This window comes from Rhincodon typus, chromosome 4 (assembly GCF_021869965.1).
Source record: "Rhincodon typus isolate 14 chromosome 4, sRhiTyp1.1, whole genome shotgun sequence".
NCBI lineage: Eukaryota > Metazoa > Chordata > Chondrichthyes > Orectolobiformes > Rhincodontidae > Rhincodon > Rhincodon typus.
The window spans coordinates 17,735,906-17,757,839 of record NC_063335.1 but is presented as its reverse complement, the minus strand read 5'-3'; the positions used below and the strand labels follow the sequence as shown (position 1 = coordinate 17,757,839).

General features: G+C 40.7%; 1 protein-coding gene across 1 annotated transcript in view; it reads left to right on the top strand.

Moving 5' to 3' along the window:
- Window positions 1-752: 752 nt before the first annotated feature.
- Window positions 753-21,934, top strand: part of ebag9 (estrogen receptor binding site associated antigen 9) — a 25,323-nt gene continuing 4,141 nt past the window's right edge. The window contains exons 1-5 of the mRNA XM_048596080.1: window positions 753-1,054; window positions 13,313-13,391; window positions 16,706-16,867; window positions 17,154-17,261; window positions 19,003-19,094. Of these exons, the coding sequence (XP_048452037.1) occupies window positions 972-1,054; window positions 13,313-13,391; window positions 16,706-16,867; window positions 17,154-17,261; window positions 19,003-19,094 (524 nt within the window). The 5' untranslated portion in view covers window positions 753-971. The remainder of the gene's footprint in view (window positions 1,055-13,312; window positions 13,392-16,705; window positions 16,868-17,153; window positions 17,262-19,002; window positions 19,095-21,934) is intronic.

Sequence of the window (21,934 nt, the reverse complement as noted above, 5' to 3'; positions counted from 1 at the left end):
ACCCCACGCCCTTTATAATCCCCACCCTGTCACTCCACCCCCTTATAACCCCCACCCTGTAACCCCACCCCCTTATAACCCCCACCCTGTAACCCCATCCCCTTTATTAATCTCCACACCCTTATAACCCACACCCTGTAATCCCACCCCCTTTATAAACCCCACACCCTTCCCCCACCCTGTAACCCTACCCCCTTTATAAACCCCACACCCTTATAAACCCCACCCTGTAACCCTACCCCTTTTATAAACCCCACACCCTTATAACCCCCATCCTGTAACCCTACCCCTTTTATAAACCCCACACCCTTATAACCCCCATCCTGTAACCCCACCCCCTTTATATACCCCACCCCCTTTATAAACCCTACACCCTTCCCCCACCCTGTAATCCCACCCCCTTTATAAACCTCACACCCTTCCCCCACCCTGTAACCCCACCCCCTTTATAAACCTCACACCCTTCCCCCACCCTGTAACCCCACCCCCTTTATTAATCCGCACCCTGTAATTTCACAGTATAACTCCACCCTCCATAATCTCCATTACCACCACCCCCACCACCACAAACCCCACAACCATTATAAACGGCACCCCCTATATACGATCCATTTTTACCCCTAACCTGTCCCTTTCCACCTCCATGGCATTGCCCTTTGACCTACCCCGGTGTGACGCAGGCACGTTGACCTTTCTCTGACGTTAAGGTGGGGTGGGGGGGGTGAAGATGGTCATTTCCGGGTCGGGTTGGGATGTTGCGGGTTGAGCGCATGCGCGGTCCTTACCGGTTGGTTTGGGGCGGCCCGTGGTTGGGCCCGGGCTCTGATCTGTGAGCGGTGGTACCGGCGGCGGCAGCGGCGGCCCTTGTTTAATTTAATGGTCGGCCTCGTGGTGGTTGAGGTGGCGGGGTTGAGAGAGACAGACAGTGGAGCTGCCCTGTGTTGTGATCTCTCCCCCATCCCCCGGTGACCATGGCCATCAGTCAGTTGCGATCACTCAGAGTGTGTACATGTTTGGTATGGCTGCTGTCCCTGTTCAAGAGGCTGATCTGCAGGTATTGTATGTACTGGTGGCCTACTTTACTTACTGTCTGCAGGTTGTTGTAGCTTTAAAATCAAGAATGAAAACATAGCAATATTAACTTTGTTCCAACAGTTTTGTCCCTTACATTTGGAATTACCCACCCCCCATCAGTACTATATCAGTGCATTTTTTTGAGTATTTTTCTTGTCTGTGTTTATAAAAGTTCTATTTTTCAACCTCCTGCTCTTAGATACTGGTGACTCGTGGTGCTGTTAATGCCTGCAGATTTTGAGTGCAAGGAACAGTTCTGCCACCTAATATGGAACCTCATTTACTTTCTCCTTTAAAACTGTCTGGGTCAAAGATTATCCTCTTTTGTCAATTTTAAGAAACAAATGAAAACAATCTTGGATGAGAAAATATAGAAATGTAGGAGCTGGGGTAGACCAATTTAGATGCTTCTTAAGTGTGTATTTAGACTTTGAACTGCACAGCTGAAATGTTGAGTCCTGAAATTCAAAACACAAAAGTGTAACTGGAAAAGCTGCTCTCAATATGGAAATTAAATAATTACATCCAGTGCTGGTTTAAGAAAAACTGGGCAAATGTTCAAGGGTAATATGTATCTTTGATTGAGAGTGCACATTATTTATAATCGTTGGCTGTTAATGTCCTCAAATTTTTGGGTTCTTATGAATTAGTTTATATATGGTAGTGCTGTAAATCAATCCCAAGGTATTTCACAGAAAAGTTAGCACACAGAATTTGACATCGTCACAGAAAAAAATATTAGGATAAATGACCAGAAATTTGAACAAGGGTAGTTGTCAAGGAATGTCTTTTGTCGAAGAGAGTGGTTAGGAAGGAATTCTGGCATTTAGGGACAAACAGCTGAAACTATATTGCCAATGGTGTTATCGTTTAAAAGGGCATGTTCAGGCAATTACATGAATATGAAGAGTTGAAAGCAGACAGGATTTTGAAACAAAGATGTAAGTTTTTAATTTGAGGTGTAGTTAAACCAGGACGTGATGTAATCAATAAGAACAGATGAGGGCTGCAGTGATTAGTACAAGTTAGCACATAGAGTTTTGTATCAACTCAAGTTTGTCAAGGCTGCCTGGAAGAAGGTCAACTGTAGAAGTAACAATGGCATGAATGAGGGTTTCAGACAGAGCAGGAAACAGGTGATGTTATGGAGATGAAAACAGGTGATTTTAGTGATGGTTTCAAAGCCAGGTGGTTGTTTTGTTACTGCAGGAGTATTTTTGAATAGCCCTGAAAATTAATTTGAACGAAAGCTATTGGTGAGTTGAATATTGGGGTCATAAGTAGGTGAGACTTCTGACACAAGATGCTCTACGGCTGAGAGAGCGGCCATGACCAGGATTGTACATGGTCTGTTCAAGTTATGAGTTTGGTTATCAAATGTACATACTGCATGGAATTTGTGTTTGTGTGAAATCACTGCCACATGAAGGTGAAGAAATATTAAGGTGCAGAGGTGGATGAACACAGCAGGCCTAGGAGCAGGAAGGCTGACGTTTCGGGCCTAGACCCTTCATCAGAAATGGGGGAGGGGAAGGGGGTTCTGAAATAAATAGGGAGAGAGGGGGAGGCGGATAGAAGATGGATAGAGGAGAAGATAGGTGGAGAGGAAACACAGGTCAAAGAGGCGGGGATGGAGCCAGTAAAGGTGAGTGGAGGTGGGGAGGTAGGGAGGAGATAGGTCAGTCCGGGGAGGACGGACAGGTCAAGGGGGCGGGATGAGGTTAGTAGGTAGGAGATGGGGGTGCGGTTCGCAATAAACAACTGCACCTCCCAGTCGGGAAACATTTCAACTCCACCCCCCCCATTCCTCAGACGACATGTCCATCCTGGGCCTCCTGCAGTGCCACAATGATGCCACCCAAAGGTTGCAGGAACAGCAACTCATATTCCGCTTGGGAACCCTGCAGCCTAATGGTATCAATGTGGATTTCACAAGCTTCAAAATCTCCCCTCCCCCTACTGCATCCCAAAACCAGCCCAGCTCGTCCCCACCTCCCTAACCTGTTCTTCCTCCCACCTATCCCCTCCTCCCACCTCAAGCCGCACCCCCATCTCCTACCTACTAACCTCATCCCGACCCCTTGATCTGTCCGTCCTCCCTGGACTGACCTATCTCCTCCCTACCTCCCCACCTACGCTCACCTTTACTGGCTCCATCCCCGCCTCTTTGACCTGTCTGTTTCCTCTCCACCTATCTTCTCCTTTATCCATCTTCTATCCACCTCCCCCTCTCTCCCTATTTATTTCAGAACGCCCTTCCCCTCCCCCATTTCTGATGAAGGGTCTGGGCCTGAAACGTCAGCCTTCCTGCTCCTATGATGCTGCTTGGCCTGCTGTGTTCATCCAGCTCTGCACCTTGTTGTCTCAGATTCTCCAGCATCTGCAGTTCCTACTATCTCTGAAGAAATATTAAAGCAGGTTTCTTGATAAATGTTTGTTTGATTGTTGCTGTACACTGACCTCCAGTTTTTGACATTTCCAGTAGTTATCTGATATAAGGGGTTATAAAACAGGTATTCATATTGCATCTTGCACATCAGGAGATATATTCCACTGTTCTCAACCTGATATTTGAATGTTTTTACTGCTTCATAGAACTGTAATTGAATTATCCATGTGCCAGCAGTTTTTCATAAATTTCCTGACATTTTCTTTAAGTTAAACATGAATGTAAGATTCTAGCTGAGAAATCTTTTCATCTCATTGAAAACCTATAACGGCCTTTTTTTTGTGTTTTTGATTGTGGGCTGAATTAGAAAACTGACTCTTCTCAAAAAAAAAAGCAAGGAATGAGTTGGATGTGAATATAGGAGGTGTGGTTAGTAAGTTTGCAGATGACACCAAAATTGGTGCTGTACTGGACAGCCAAGAAGGTTATTTCCAGATAGGCCTTTGATCGGATGGGCAAATGGGCCAAGGAGTAGCAGATGTAGTCTAATTTAGATAAATGTGAGGTGCTGTGTTTTGCTAAGTCAAATCAGAGTAGGGCATACGTTTAGTGATAAGATCCGGTGGAGTGTTGCTAAACAAAGAGACCTTGGAGTGCTGGTTCATAATTCATTGAATGTGGAGCCACAGGTAGACAAGGTTGTGAAGAAGTCGTTTGGTATGCTTGCGTTTATTGGTAATTGCATTGAGTATAGGACTTGGGAGGTCATGTTGCGGCTGTGCAGGATATTGGTTAGGCAACGTTTGGAATACTGTGTTCAATTCTGGTCTCCCTGCTATAGGAGGGATGTGGTGAAACTTGAAGGGATTCAGAAAAGATTTGAGAATGTTGCCAGGTTTAGAGGTTTTTAGCTATTGGGAGAGGCTGAATAGGCTGGGGCTACTTTCTCAGAAGTGTTGGAAGTGAGAGAGTGAGTTTATCAAGGCTTATAAAGTCATGATGGGCATGGAAAGGATGAATAGCTAAGGTCTTTTCACCTGGGTAGGAGAGTCTAAAACTAGAGAGCATAGGTTTAAGATAGGAGGAAAAGATTTAAAAGGGACCTAAGGGGCAACCTTTTCATACATAGGATTGTGCGTGAATGGAATGAGCTGCCAGAGGAAATGATGGAAGTTGGTACAATTACAACATTTAAAAGGCATCTAGATGGGTATATGAATAGGAAGAGTTTACAAGGTTATGGGTGAAATGCTTGCAAATGGGACTAGATTAGTTCAGAATATCTGATCAGCGTGAACAAGTCAGACTGAACAGTCTCTTTCCGTGTTGTACATCTCTGATCTATGATTGTGGAAAGGATTGCTGCACTTTTAAAATTAATTTACCTGACACTCATTGTAAGCACTGTCTATACTCTGTCCTAGCAGTGGCTGATGTCTTGTTAGACGTGCCAGAGCCGGGAGCTATATACGATGGGAGATTCAGCTGGGCAACAGATAATTACTGCTCTGGCGAATGGTAACTGGTTTTGACGACAAATGCCTTTTGCCTGCCAGCAACTATGGGATTGGCTACCAGGTGGTTAAACAGCTGTGGCTATGAATGTTTGGGTCTGAAGCCTTTGGAAAATAAAGAACTGTCCTTTTTCTCAGTAGTAAAAATCAGCTACAGCCTGAAGAAAGCCAGGTTTTTTTTTTTTTATTCCCTCTCATCAGTTGCTGTTAGCTGTGGCTTCTAAACAATAAACCAGAGATTTTGCAAATGCGAACCAGTCACTCTTTGCCTCCTACAAGCAAGTGAAAGTACCTGGAGAAAGCAGGTCAAGAAGCAGGAAGCCCTGACAAATAAAAAGAATTACCTCCATGAATCCTTGCAGCATGGACCTTTTGAACTGCTTGCTCAGTCTTTCCCTATACCCATAACACCCATGTTTTTGTGTCCATTTTTGTTCGTGTGTAGAGGAGTTTTGAATGGGTTAGTTTTAACCAGCAGAGTTGTCTGTAGGCAATTCATAGTTATTTACCTGTAAATATTCATTTGTAATAAATATATTAAAGACAAAAACCTGATTTGTGTTTTCAGTTAACCTGTGTCTAAAAGACAGGTAAACTGGAAAATTTTGGTAATACTTATAAAAATTTTAATTTTTGAGATGACTTTGGGAATATCACAGCTTGATTTCCAGCGTATTACCTCAGTGACGTGAGTAAACCCAAATTTGGTGAGACAAATATCATGGAGTATGATTGGTATATTTTGCATTTGGTTTTGTTTTAGTTTGTTTGAGATATTCTTACAGTTGATACCTCATTGCTCTTTCATTTATACTCAATCTATTCTATAGGCTTATGGAATTTCTGGTGTTGTGAAACTTGTCATAGTTGTATTGCAGAACACATTCGATCTCATTGGAACAGTAAAGAACTGCAAGTTCTATGAATGTGTTTCCCAGCTGCCATTTTGTTTGTAATGGATGTTGTACAGTGACTGGAGAAGGTAAATATAAGCTAGTGAGTGAACAATACTTCCAGCTCCTGAAATTAGCACAGCCTTGGTGTAGGTGACTGTCTGCATCTCCAAAATATCTTTTTTCTTATCACTTACATGTTTAGAAGTTCCACCACCAAAACCAGCATTATTGTTGAAGGTAAATTCAGTATATCTTGCATAACATTTGCTATTACATTGGAAGGAAAAGGCAGGCAGCATTAAAAGCCTATGACGAGTTGGCATACAAAATAATGTTAAGGGGCAATAGAAGTCCAGCAGCTGCTGTAAAACTGATAAAAGTCTTATTGAACTGAGATTAATGATTCTCTAAAATGATGGAAGAGATGGATAATGTACATGTATTTAGGTCTCCTTTGATTAGGATGGCACTATGTGTATTAATGTATTTACTCCACTAAGGACACGTTAAGGATTATCAGCACAGATGTCGATAATAAAATTCATTCAACATGATTGATCTTGTATGTACTCTTTTAACTGAAGGCTTGTGCTCTAAAACTAGTAGCATTCCTGGCCAAGATATTCCATAACAGCTACAGCACTGGCAGCTACCAACCAAAGTTGCCAGGGTTCTGAAGAAGAGTCATACCAGACTTGAAACGTTAACCTGTTTCTCTCTTCACTGATGCTGACAGACCTGAGTTTCCCCAGCACTTTTGGTCTTGAATGTGGAAAATTGCACCTGTCTACAAAAAGTAGGACAAATTTTACATGGCCAATTATTTCTCTGTCAATATACTATCAATCACCAGCAAAATGATGCAGGCTTTCATCACCATCACCATCACCATCACCATCACCATCGCCATCAAGTGGCACTTGCAAAGCAAAAACCTGCTGAATGGCACTCCTTTTGAGGTCCACAAGGACCACGCAGCCCTGACCTGATTACAGCGTTATCCAAACATGGTTAACCGAGGGTCTGTGTCATGCCCTTAACATCGAGACAGCTTTTGACAGAATTCAGATCAAGGAGTCCTAAAAACTACTGGACAACCCATACACAGCATTCACTCTCTTTACTACCAACACACAGTGACAGCAGTGTGTACCATCTTCAAGATGCATTGTAGCAACTCCCCAAGGCTGCTTTGACAACACCATCCAAGCCTGCAACCTCCACTGCCTATAAAGACAAGGGCAACAGACACATAGAATTGTCACCACTTCCAAGTTCTTCAGGAAGAACGGAAATAGCCAAAACATTGACTGCCCCTTTCCTCCAGATGCTGCTTGGCTTGCTGTGTTCTTCCAGCCTCCTGTTTGTCTGCCTTGGATTCCAGCATCTGCAATTCTTTTTGTCTCTTGTCAAATGTAAAGTCCAAGATGAACTTTTGAATTGGTGATGGACTAGAAGTGGCTGCCTTGTTAATGATGCTTTATTCTACACATGTGACTGTTTGTTTGTTACTACAGATAATCTAAGCCCAAGCTGCAAGTTCCCTTTCCGAGCTGCTTCCTCTCTCTATCATTTTTACCATTGAGAAACCTACCACTTTGACTAAATATTAACAATCTATCCTAGTATAACATTCATGACTTGCAAAGTTTTTTTACCTGATTGCACTTTTGAAAAATAGTCTAACTGTAAACATAAAAGTGCACTTTTTATTATTACATATTCATATGCCTTGAAGTACAGTGGTTTGATTGAGAGGTGCAGGCTCCAGGATGGTAAACAAAAACTGAAATTGCTGCAACTGCAAATTGTATTAAGTAACTTCTAGGCTGTTAATCGAACTTTATATTGTTCACTTCATAAAGTAGAGGTGAGATCACTCTCATGTTTGACATAATATTTTAGTAACAGTTTCTGTGCTGTTCTCTTCAGTTTAAGTCGGTGAGCCAGTAATTGCTGAGCATTGCCAATGACCCGTTCATCACTTTGCTGATAATCAGGAGAAAACTGAGGCTCCAACTAGCTTGGTTGAATTTATCCACTCTTTTTTTTTTTGTGGAAAAGAAATGCGTAAACAATTTTGCATGTTGCTGGGTAGATGCCTGTGTTGTAGATGCATTAGAACAGCTCGAATGGCTAGTTCTGGAGCAGAAGTCTTCAGTACTGTTGGCAGAATGGTGTCAGGGTTAATCGCCTTTTCAGTATCCAGCCCCCTCAGTTGTTTGATATCATGTGGAGTGAATTAAATTGGTTGCAAACTGCCATCTGTGATTCAGGAGACCTCAGGAAGAAGTAGAGATGGATGATCGACTTCTGGCTGAAGATACTTGCAAATGCTTCAGCCTTGCTTTTTCCACAGATGTGCTGAGCTTCTCTATTATTGAAGATAGGATATTTGTGGGAGCTCTTCCTATTAGCTATTTAATTGTCCTCCAGCTTTCAAGTTTGGAAGTGGGAGGACAGCAACACTTAGATCTGATCTGCTGATCGTGGGATCTCTTAGCACTGTCAATCCAGTGCTGTGTGTGCCTGTCAAACAGCATATAGTCATGTGTTATAGCTTCTTCAAATTGACACCTCATTTTTGGGTACGTCTACTTGTGTTCCATGCATGCTGTCCTGCACACTCTCTATTGAGAGTGTGGTTTGGTCCCCTAGTTTGATGCTAATCAATAGCAGAGTTATGAATGCCAGCCATGTAATTACAGAATGTGATTGAATGCAGTTCTGTTGCTAACGGCCTAAAGTGCCTCTTATGTGCTCAGTTTTGCTAGATCTGTTCAAAATATATCTCACTTAACACTATGGTAATGCTATACAACATGAGGGAATTCTCACTGTGAAGATGGAACTCTGTCCCAACAGAGACTGTGGGGTGATCACTCTGTTTATTCTGTCATAGACAGATGCATCTTTAACAGGCAGATTTGTGAGGATGAGGTCAAATGGATGTTTGTCTCTTGGTTCACTGACCCATCTGCTGCAAACCCAGTCTAGCAGCTGATACCTTATGATCTAGCTAGCACTTCTGAATATTTAAAAAAGCCTTTAGAACTCAGCCAGTCTTGTTTGTGGTGCTACCGCGCCAATCTTTTTGAATCTCAAAGTCCCTCACTCCTTTGTATTTGCCATCTTCTAAATTTTCCAATTGTTGTTCAACATGAAAGAATATTTAGATTTACCGGCCAAGTGGGAAGATGCAGCACGTGGTAATTAGCACGAGGTTTCCTTGCCCACGTTTAACTTGATACATGAGACTTCATAAGGTCTAACATCAATATTGAGGACTCCCAGGGCAAGTCCCTTCTGACTGTAACTCTGCACCACCGCGTCTGTTTCTGAGTATGACTGTCAGGCTGTTGCTTGATTGGACTGTGGGATGACTGTCCAGATGTTAGCAAGGTAGACTTTGCAGGATTGAGAGTACCGTAATTACCAGTGGCTGGGTGGGTGCCAAGTCATAGCGTCAAAGTGTGGTCCATCCAGTTTCAGTCTTCTTTAGTCTTTGTGGCAATGTGATATAACTGAGTGGACTGCTAGAGCATTTACGAGAAAAATACATTTCTGTGGGTCTGGAGTCACACCTGGATCAGACCAGGTAAGGACAGCAGATTTCTTTCCCTAATGAATTCTGTAGGCTTTCTTGGACTTTCTACAATGGTTTCATGATTACCATTAGACTGGATTTTGACTCTAGATTTATCAACTGAATTCAAATTCTGCCATCTGCCTTGTTAGGATTTGAACCTGTATCCCTAGAACAGAATCCTGGGCTTTTGGATCACCATTGACATTACTACTAATTTTAATACTGGATGTTCTCTTGGCGTTATGCATGAGTTAAGTATATACTTGTTATATGTGCATAATTACATTTGTATAATCACACTTGTACAACAGTATTGGTATATTAACTCTGTGGGCTCAATTCTAAGCAGTTCTGTATCATCTCAGACACATTTTAATGGAATACTTTAATACGATTGAGTTCATTAATTACTGACTATAGATATGATTTTCTGGTCCTGTCTAAGAGTTGAATAAATGCAGTTGAACATAATTGGACCAGAGTTTCTCAGGAGTGGTAATCACATGCAGATTGTTATTATGCCCTTTTTATGCAACAAAACAGCTCCTTATTCTGATAGATTTTGTATTCTGAAGCAGCACTATCCAAAGCTGTATTTGGATACTGAGATAGTAGGAACTGCTGATGCTGGAGAATCTGAGATAACAAGGTGTAGAGCTGGAAAGCTGACGTTTCGGGTCCAGACCTGGATGCTGATAGGCACCCGTAGCGTAAGAGTTGGGGAAAGGCAAATCTCACGCTCAGCTATTCACAGCAGTCAGCTACCATATTCTGTAATTTTAAAGGTCTAGCATCGCAGCCACTTTGACAGCTCCTGTTAAAGGGTAAGTTCATTAGGTAAGTGTGATAGGAGGGTAGGGAATCTGAGGAGGGAGTAGAGTGCCAAGTAGGTCGACCTTATGATGTTTCTGATCTAAGCAGTTACTTTAATTGTAACTCCAGGAGTTACACTAGTTTAATAGTCTTGCTTTTCCGAAGTGACTTTCCACTTCCTTGCATTGGAACTCTCTGTATTCTCTGATTTTAAATAAATACTTTATGGAGGTTCCAGGTATTAGGAAAATGGAATTCCTTTAGGCTCCTGTGTGCAATTCCCATCTCTGGTTCTGAAATAATTATCTAACCGTCAGTTAATCTGGACCTTTGTATCTTTGCCATCACGCTGAATTTAAGTAAGGAAAGACTGGTAGTAAATAACAATACCTATACAGGCTTGTGTAAAACAATCCTGTCATTGTGTTTGATTTAAAGCGCTCTGTTTACTAACCTGTTTGAAAAGGGGTCCAGATAAGATTGAGAATTATTGCATTGTACTACTGCAGGCCCTTGCATGTTACTTTTGTCAAGAAAATGAGCATCTTAAATTTCATAAGACTTTATCTGCATTTGTGTTTTAAGGAAATTTCTCTTTTCCTCTATATCCTTCAGGTCATTTAGCCTTATTCCCCTTGCTGGTATTTCCTGGTTTCAGAATTCTCCACATTAAATATTGTCTGTTACCTGTTCAGTTACTCTGCCAGCCTTGTTTTACAAAGCTTTGTTGTCAGCAAATGCATCTTACCTGTAGCACCTTAAATTTGTATGGCATATTTAGTTAATTGTAATTTAATGCCAGATTAACTACCAAATGTGCTAAATAATTAGCTCAAAAGCGAAGGAAGCTCACAATTCTTTTCAAAAAAAAAGCACTCAATTCTTGCACATTTATTCATCTCAGCTGGGCAAAAGTCAGGATATTGTAAATAATCACTTGCAACATAGGTGGCAAAAGAACTATTTGCTTCTGTTCTGGCTCATTGTTTGAAATGTGGATATAGACAAAAGCGATATCACACTTGGGGGTAATGCTTCCTTGTGTTCAAATAGATAGTGCAGACGTACTTAAATCATCTTCACTTGAGTAAAATTCAGATGGATCACTGGTATCTTTTTAAGTAGTCCTCTAACAGTAAGTGTTTATTTTTAAAAGTAGGGGGTTAGCAAGAACTGCCGATGCTGGAGTCAGAGATAACAGTGTGGAGCTGGAGGAACACAGCAGGCCAGGCAGCATCAGAGGAGCAGGCAAGTTGACATTTCGGGTCGGGACCCTTCTTCAGAAAACCCGAAAGGTCAACTTTCCTGCTCCTCTGATGCTGCTTGGCCTGCTGTGTTCCTCCAGCTCCACACTGTGTTATCTCTGTTTTTATACTGATTTGTGGCATCTATCTACTTATCTCTTGCCCTTGAGAAAGTCATATTTGATCTTAAAACTACTGCAACATTTGTTGAAGAAAGAATGATGCTGTATGTCCACGTATGGGCAGCGTGTGACTTGCAGAGAAATTTATATTTGCTGGTTCTCTCTTACACCTGCTGCCCTTGCCCCTGTTGATGGTGACAATCGTGGCCTAGGAGATACTACTGAAGTTACCGTACAGAAAGTATGCACTTCAGCTATGGCAAAATGATGATAAGCATTGGATGAATGGCATGTCAATAAAGGATATTCCTTTTGTCCTCATTGGTATCAAGTTTCTTGAATGTTCTAGCTGCTTTAAACCAAAAAAATGGACAGTATTCTATCACAATGTGGATTCAAACCTTATGGATCCTGGAGATGGTTTGAAAAGTAAGGGGATTCACACGCTGCTGGTGACTTGCTTCCAATAACCATGGCAGTCTTGTGGCTGTTCTTGTATTCTCGTCAATAGTTAGCCAAGGATGTTGATGTTGGGGCAATTTGGCAATGTCAGAGTAACCATGTTCCTTTGGTATTCATGATTTGTTATTGGAATTGGTCATTGCTTTGTAGTTTAGTAATGCAAATATTGAGACGAGATGGGAACAAAACTAACTTGGGTGGTGGGGGGGAATTGCTGGGTAGTCTACTGTGAATGTGGCAAGTTTTAAAACATCTGTAGCATGCCTAGTTGCTGGAAACCATGATTGATGTACTCATCTTTTTGTTTATCTGTTCAGTTACAGGATTTACACATTTAAACTGAAACTGTTGAGCTTTCAGTCATATTTCAGATTCAAAATTAACAACTACAGTATTTTGAAGCCCGAAGTGCTTGGAGGTGCCCTTGTTGTGAAAAACATTTTGACTAGTTTGCAGGCATAATTATTTTTGTTTTGCACTAGCTTCTACTTGGATAGTGTTCACGGTTACTGATATTGCACTTCCTTTGTGTGGTGTTCTTCAGAAAAAGGCTTCCTGTGTAGCTTGATCATTGAATCTAAGCTGCCGTTTTGTAATTGAAACCTGAACTTGCTACATGATAGAAAATCTTTAAGAAAGAAGTCTCTAAGTACAAATGGAGCTGGAGAAGCTCAGCTGGCCTGGCAGCTTCTATGGAGGGAAGTAAAGAGTTAATGTTTCAAGTCCAGTATGACTTCAGAGCACTGAAGAAGTTATATTGGACTTAATATTAACTGTTCGTGCTGTGTAGACCACCTGAGCTTCTCCAGGACTTTGCACTTCAGATTTCCAGCACCTGCAGTACTTCACTTTTAGCTTAGCTTGTTTGAATAGTTAGCAGCCCAACTGAATATTGGCCCAGTGTTTAGTTTTCAATTATAATTAACATATTAAACTTGTTTAAACTGACCTCTGCTTGAAATTTAAAGTTTTACAGCATTACTTCAACTGTAGCAATTTAACAATCAGTTTATGTTAGATGGTGTTAACTAAAAATCCTTGGGGCAACTCCTTCACATAATGTTGAATTTCGGGTAGCTAACTATTTTCTAGCTCTTGGGTAAAACAATTGCACAGTATTTCAGACTATTTAAGTTCATTTGTTATTTAAAATAAAATGGAAGATTACACATTATAGTGTGCTAATGCTGCATTATTCTTTCTCTCAAGGTCTGGAAGAGGTAGGAAATTGAGTGGCGATCAAATAACCTTACCAACAACAGTCGATTATCCATCTGTTCCTAAACAGGTACCTGTTTTGAAAAAAAAGTCTTGCCATTAAATAAGTGGTAATTTTAATTGAGTGCTTTATTTGCTGTTATTGGTTGCAAAACAGTAGTGTTTTTTTAGCAAATTAGTAATAACTATAAAATAGTCTTCAATTGACAGAAAAACTCATTTTGTTCACTAATTTCCTTCTTAAGGAAGGGAATCTGTTATCATTGTCTGGTCTGATTTGCATTTGACTCCAGACCTGCAGCAATTTGGTTGATTTTTAACAGTCAGCTGAAATAGTCTAACAAGCCATTGGCCATTGGGGATGGGTATATGTACAGATGCTGGCCTTGCCATTGACACTCACATCCAATGAAAGAATGAAGAAAAAAAAGTCCATACCGCTGGCTGGGTGCATTTTATTGTTCATAGGATATCATCATTGTCGATAAGCCAAAATTTATTGCTCCCCTAACTGTCCTTGAGAGTGGTGATGAACTGTGTTCTTGAACAGCTACACCCACAGTGCAGATAGATTGGAAGCTTCAGGATTTGTACCCTATAATGCTGAATTGATGACAAGGTCTGGAGGGTATATGGTGATGGTGTTCCTATGCATCTGTTCACTATATTCTAGGCATATTAGATTGCAGTTTTGGGAGGTACTACTGAAGAAAGTTTCGTGGGTTGCTCCAGTGTGTTTGTAAATCATGCTTACTGCAGCCACAGTGGTGGGTCGAACCCAAAGAAAGTAAAAGTTTAAAGTGTTGGATGAGATGCCAGTCAAGAAGCATTGTGTTGAACTGCTGGTTTTGAGTTTACTGAGAATTGTTGGAGCAAGTCGAGTTTATTTCAACACTTCCTAGAAGTTGTGAGAAAGTAAATTGCACAACATGGAATACCACACAGCTGCAGTATTTTTGTGGAAGGTATTGTAGAGTTTTTGGTGAATGCTAATTCTCTGGTTGTTGAATGTCAAGGGGAGGCTGTTGGACTCTTCTAGTGGAGGTGCTTATTGCCTGGTAGTTGTATGATGTATGCGTTTCTTGCTACTTAGCCTCGCACACTTGAATGTTCACGTTTTGCTGCATGCAGGCACTAACTGCTTTATTATCTGAAGTGTTGTGAATGTAGTGCTCGGTAGCATCCTATTTTCTACATTACGATGGAAGATCATTGTGACTGAGGGCACTGAAGACTAATGTTAAGGACTTCCACCCCTTTATTTCAATCCAGATGCTATGAAAATGGCACACGTTTGGGTATCTGCATACATAAGATTGAGAAATATCTGAGCCAATTTGCCTTGTTAATGTCATTGGTCCATGCAAAGAAATTGCGCCACATTTCAGGATTGTCAGAATAATTATTGAAACAAGCATAGTTAGTGTGAAAAATGGAAAAAAATCATTATGGGGTCAGTAGCTATTCTGTTTAGTGTACAGAGATAAAAGTACATAGCAAAAAGCATGCCTCAGGCCCTGTACCTGCCCAGGCCAGACAAGGATGACCGATAAAGGAGATCAGTGAATCAGGCGGGTTTTTGTGGCAATTGATGACTTCATGTTTTTATTTCATCCTTTCTTTCATGTATTGCAAATTTCACAAGTTTTGGAGATTGATATCCAGAATGAGAGTTATCCTAACAATCTAGTAAACCCCCTTCAATTTATTTGCAGCCTTCCGAGAGCAAACTGCGTGTGGTGTTTGAGATATGGTCTCACCAATACTGTGTGTAACGGAAACATGGCATCTTTACTTTTGTGACCAATTCCTCATGCAATAAAGGATAGTGTTCTAAGAGCTTTCTCAGTTACTTAATTAACCTGCATACTATCAGTTTGTGTCTCATGGACTCAAGCATCTAGATTCCGCTGCCCCTCTCAATTCCACAATTGTCTTCTGTTAAGTAATATTCTTTTTTTCAATTCCTTTTCTAATTTCACATTTTCCCAGATTATACTCGCATTTTTGTTTTTCATTCATTCATGGGATGAGGGCGTCACTGGCTAGGCAGCATTTATTGCCCACCCCTGATTGCCCAGAAGGCAGTTCTGTGTCAACCACATCGCGGTGGGTCTGGAGTCACATGTAGACCAGATCAGGTAAGGGTGGCAGTTTCCTTCCCTAAAGGACATTAGTGAACCAGATGGGTTTTTTTCCCTGACAATCGACAATGGATTCGTGGTCATCATTAGATTCTTAATTCCAGATATTTTTTATTGAATTCAAATTCCACCATCTGCTGTGGCGGGATTTGAACCTGGGTCCCCAGAATGGGATCTGTCTCTGGATTAACAGTCCCAGCGGTAATACCACTAGGCCATTGCCTCCCCCATATCTGTCAGATTTTTTGCCAACTCACTGAAACTGTCTGTATCCATCTGCAAACTCCTTGTGTCGTCTTCTCAAAATACTTTCGTATCTATCTTTTTTGTCATCAACAAATTGAGATGTTATCTAAGTTTTTGATAAAGTTTGTAAAAGCTGACATCCAAACACAGACCTAGACAGGATTTTACTTGTTGCATCCAGATGATCTAACTAATGATTTATTCTTGCGTGTTTATTTTTTGACAGCGAGTGAATTTTCTCTCTGTGCCAACGTGTTACCCTTTACACCATGAGCTTTTATTTTCTACAAAATACTTTAATGTATCACCTTGTCAAATGCCTTCTGGAAATCCAAGCCCAGCACGTTTTCAGGCTCCCCTTTATCTACAACATATATTATTCCTTTCAGAGAAATACAATAAATTTGTTAAACATGGGCCTGGAAATTCCAAGGAGTGGCAGTCAGTTAGAATACCACTGCACTCCCATTTTCTTTCAGTGAGGCCTGAACTCCACATTTCCAGCCAGGAATCTTGATCCCGGATCCTCGGACATGCAGACCATACCTGAAACCAAACAGTTCCTTGGAGTTCAAGATATCTGAGGGAACTCAAACAGTGTTCTTTTCTGAAGCAGGTAGTCAGTGTGTTCTGAGATTTAAATGTCCAAAAGAAGTACTTTTAGGTTTTGTTGAGCGAACATTAATTAGCATGGTAAATAACCTGTGTACCACTTGACCGGCCACAAAATGGTTGTTGCCAGTTTGTGTCTTACTGAAGCTTTTTGGGTTTCAGTAAATAGAACATTTTCCTGTGAGGAGGGAATAAGCACTCCATATTGGTAAAAAGAAAACTGTGTCTGTGTGAATTTGAGTGTTTCAATTTGTAGAATCTTCAGTTAAATTAAGCATTTCTAGTGTATAAGCTGACAAAACAAACCAAAAAAGTGGTTTGATAATATGGAAGTTGGTTTTTTGGAGTCAATTTTTAATACTTTTTTTTTAAATCTTCTAAGCCTGAGGTCGAAGAATGGAGTTCTTGGGATGAAGATGGCCCAACGAGCATTAAGATTGAGGGAGGCAATGGTAATATAGCAGCACAACAGAATGGTACTGGAGAGACTGAAGAACCTGATTACTTTAAAGATATGACACCAACCATACGAAAACCTCAAAAAGTATGTTGTGTTAATATTCTCCAGTTTATGCTAATAATGAAAAATAGAAAAATGTTTAAGCAAGTATTAATGAGCCATTTAATATTTTATTCTTTACTACCATTAGTAATAAAATTAAACAACTGGGTTGTATAATTTAGTTTGAATTTGTGCTACGAACTTTGGTTGGACTTGGACAGAATTTGAGTTGAATTTTGTAAGATTTCTTGAAGAATGTAGAATTCTTACAATCCCATCTTAAATTCAGTAAGTGTTTGCTTGAATTAACACATTCCTTGTTTCATAGATTATTATTAAGAAAAAAGAACCATTAAATTTTGGAATCCAAGATGGTAGTGTAGGATTTTCCAGTAGACTAGCAGCTACACAGGACATCCCATTCAATCAACCGTCAGTAAGTATTTTAATTACTTTGCATTGAATTTTATTTCTAATAACTCCCAGGCAAGAAGTAAAATTGGATGAACTGACTGATCAGGGCTAGGCTTTGTTTTATGGTGTGTAAGACACTTGAATTTTTATGGCAGAATTAAAATCAAGTGATTCTAATGGTTAGCGGTCATAATGTTCCAGAATTTCCCTTAAAGCTTTATGTTGTAAGTGTACTGACTCTTGTTCCATAATTGACATTGGAATTGGGCTTGAAAATGCTAGTGAAATTCTACAAGTGTTAACTGATCCAAGTTTTTGATCGTGAGTTTTAAATTATAATTTAAGGCATGGAATTAAATTTGTTCACTGTGCTGAAGCGTTATCACTATTATAATTCAATTCTTTCACAAGTTTCTAATTAATATTGTTTCTCATTTTCTCACCTTTTCCAGAAAAGCAGGAAAGGAACTATAGTCTATATTGCCCAGTATTGTTAACTTGAGTCTTGAATCCAATTTTCTCAATGTCTTGGCTTTGTTTTCTTTATTGCATACAGTGGCTTACACATTAATCAGTTGGCTGTGAAATGCACTGTGTACATGAAAGACAGTATAAATTGCCCAGATCTTCCGATAGTAAGGTAGTCATTGCAGCATATAAACTAGAGTTGTGGGCTAGGACCTGGGGGTATCTTGATGCAGCTGATTGCATGGGAATTGCTAAGGACGTTGAAAGTACTTTTGGCACTTATCCAGTCTGGAATCCTTCACAGGACTCGACGCTGGGTCAAAATTGGAGAGTTTGCATCGTTCTGACTGACCTAAGCTTTGTAGTTATCCAGGAAAAGTTAGAGGACAAAAACCTGTTCTAGTTCCTGTATGATCATTAAACTAACTCACCACTGATATGCATCTGACATGCCAATTTCACCCTGGCAGCCTCTCAACGCATCGTTCCCACCCATCTCTGACCCCAACTCCTCACTGACCCCCACCAGACAAAAGCATCTCATCTCTCACTGACACCACCTCCCAACCTAGCCTTTTTGGACTCCGCCTTCCCTGTCTCATTCTGCCAGTGCCTCTGACCTAACTCCTCTCACTGAGTACTGGTCCACTTTCTTGGCACCCTACCCGCACACTTACCTTAGACTCTGATTCTCTCAATAGCTGTCAGTGTGGCTGCAATGTTTTAAATTTCAGAAGGTGGCAACTTTCAGTTGATAAAAGGATCACAATTTTCATGTCATGTTTCTGTTTCTATCTTCATGGATTCCTGGACTCCTTTATCAGATTCGGTTGTGTAATTTCTTGATCCAGAGTTTTACACCAAAAAAACTACATTTAAAGGTTGTAGATAATTTTTAATATCATGGTTTCTGACCTAGTTTGGAAAATGTTTAGGCCAATTTTTCTTGTATATTCTTGGGATGTAAACATTGCTGGCAATGCTAACATTTATTGTCTATAGCCTTTGAGAAGGTGATGGTGAGCCACTTTTTCTCTTGAAAATCTGCAATCCATGAGGTGTAGGTACACTCACTGTGATGAGGGAGGATTTCAAGGATTTTGACCTAGTATCAGTACAAGAACAGTGATCTAGTAGTTCCCAGTTCTTTTGTATTTATCCAAAATTCAGAAATGTCTATGCTCAGTAGAGTACAATAAACTTCGTTGTAGAAGTTGAGTTTTTGAGGGTGGATTGTTTTGTGTTCTGTTACAACTTCCATTGCAGGAAAATGATTTCTGTCTCTTCTTTTACAGCCTGAACTGGGGGATTTTGAGACTTGGCAGGAAAATACTAATGCCTGGGAAGAGGAGGGAGATGCCACCTGGGAGGCAGAAGAAGTGCTGAGGTACTCCAAATTTAGATGTCATTGGTACCCAAATAAGTTGTGTATAATGGCTTACACTATTGATTCTGTATTAATACCCTAACCAAAGCATACAAGTGTTGAACAATAAGTTGCAGGTATCTTTGATGTTATAGAAGTGCCAAGGAGCTTCATAGGGGTATAGTTCAGGCAAAAACTGACATGAGCCAAAGAAAGAGAGATTCAGTGTGTGAGAGCTACCGACCAGTGGAGTAAAGGGGGGAGGTGAGATCCATCGCAATCAGAGTTGGAGGAAAGCAGCTTTTACAAGTTGTTTCATCGATATGAGTGTCTCTCGTCGGGCCAGCATTTGTTGCCCATCCCTAATTACCCTTGAACTGAGTGACTTGCAAAATCCAGCCACGTTGTTTTGGATCTGGAGTTGCACGTAGGCAAAACCAGATAAGGACAGCAGATTTTCCTTCTCTCAAACTTTAGTGAATCAAGTGGGAATTTACAACATCTGGTAGTTTCAGCTTTTCATTGCAGAGTTCTTGCATTTGTTGTTTATGTAATATTTTCACGTAATGAGGAGTTCCGTCTTTTCTGTAGAAGATTGCAGAGTTAGCCTCATCATTTTTATGCATGCTCATAAGCCTCTATATTGACTAGAATTTATTATGTATCTATGATTCATTCAAATACGATTGTGATCACCAATGCATACAAAAGAAAGGTCTGCTTTTCAATTCTTTTGCAAAGTATTTCAAATCATCAGGTGACATCTGATTTAATTTGCTTTTTTGTGTATTACACTTTCACTTCTTTGTTTTTTGATGGATATAATGATAGAAACTCTGATCTGGCTCATTGTGGGGACTTTGTGAACTATTTAAGGATAGCTGTTTGCCATTACCTAACTTGCCTCATCCTACACTCCAGAATGTGCAGCTTGTTTGGAACGTTTCATCACATTCCCCGCCTTATCTACGCTTGACCTCCCATATTTCTATTACCTTACTGCCTGTATACCCCTCAGTTTTAAAAATGCTTCTACAAAAGCAAACTGTTGCAGTTGTGGGTTCTGATGACCTGAAAAGTTAATTCATTTCCTCAGCCTAGATGTTGCCTGACCTGATTTCCAGCATTTTCAAATACTCAAAATACTTGTACTTAATTTTAAACACTTTCTGTCGACGGTAGGCTTACAGCCTTCTTGAACCACATTCATTGCCCTTCTACGACAATTTTCTTCACTATAATCTTTCAGCATGTTGTTATATGATTGACATATTGCCCTGGCATTTTGTTTAATAAACATCTGCTAGAAGTTAATAGCATGAGCACATTACTAAACACGATTTTAATTTCAAATACTATTTACAATTTATTCATGATAAAGAAGCTGTCTGAATTCAGTGGTATTAAAAATATGCCCTGTGTCCGATCGTAGGCTAAGAAAGCTAAATTATTTGAGCCCTGTAACAATACAAAACAAGTATTAAGGCAGTTTATCTAGACAGCAGAAACCATTTTTAATATGAATTATGCTGTGTGAAAGATGGCTCTCTAGTAAGTAACATAGAGGTTTTCATATCACCAAAGTCTGATTTTTCAACTTACCTCCACTACAAGCAACCAGACTATTCTTTATTCACTCATGGGACATGGGCATTGCTAGCTGGCCAGCATTTATAATACCTAGTTGTCTTTGAGAAAGTGACGGTGAGCTGCTTCCTTAAATTGCTGCAGTCTATGTTGGAGGTTGACCTACAGTCCGCTTAGGGAGGGAATTCCAGACCTACAACCCAGCCACACTGAAGGAACAGTGATTTATATTTCCAAGTCAAGGTGGCAAGTGGCTTGGAGGTGAACTTGCTGCCTTGTCCTTCTAGATTAAAGTGGTCATGGATTTGGAAGGTAATGTCTAAAGATCTTGGGTGGATTTTTTCAGTGCCTCTTGTGGATAGTTGCTAAGCATCGGTAGTGGAGGGAGTGGATGCTTGTGGGTGTGGTGCCAAGCAAGTGAGCAGCTTTGTCCTGGATGGTGTTGGAACTGCACCCATCCAGGCAAGTGGGGAGTATTCCATCACACTCCTGACTTGTGTATTGTAGATGGTGAGCAGGCTTTGGGGAGTCAGGAGGTGAGTTACTCGCTGCAGTATTCCTAGGCTCTGAGCTTCTCTTCTAGCCACTGTATTTATATGGCAAGTCAAGTCGAGTTTCTGGTTAATGGTAATCCCCAGGATGTTAATAGTGGGGGGGATTCAGTGATGGTAACACCATTGAATGTAAAGAGGTGGTGGTTAGATGGTCGGTCTGTCTGTTATTGGATATGGTCACTGCCTGGCATTTGAGTGATGCAAATGGTACATGCCACTTGTCAGTCCTGACCTGCATAAGGTCTAGATCTTATTACATTTGAACATGTACTGCTTCAGTCTCTGGGGAGTTGCTATTGGTGCTACACATTGTGCAGTCATCAGCGAACATCCTTCCTTCTGACATTTGATGGAGGGAAGGTCATTGATGAAGCAGCTGAAGATGGTTGGGCCAAGGACATTACCCTGAAGAGCTCCTGCAGAGATATCCTGGAACTGAGATGACTGACCTCCAACAATCATAACCATCTTCCTTTGAGCCAAGTATGACTCCAACCAGCAGTGAGTCTGCCCCCTGATACCCATTGATTCCAGTTTTGCTTGGGTTCCTTGATACCACACTGGGTCAAATGAGGCTTTGATGTCAAGGGTAATCACTCTGGTGCTCTCGCTTCACCTTTGGAATTCAGCTTTTGTTTTTGTCCATGTTGAACCAAGACTGTAATGAGATCAAGAGCTGAGTGGCCCTTACAGAACGCAAACTAAGTGTCAATAAGCAAG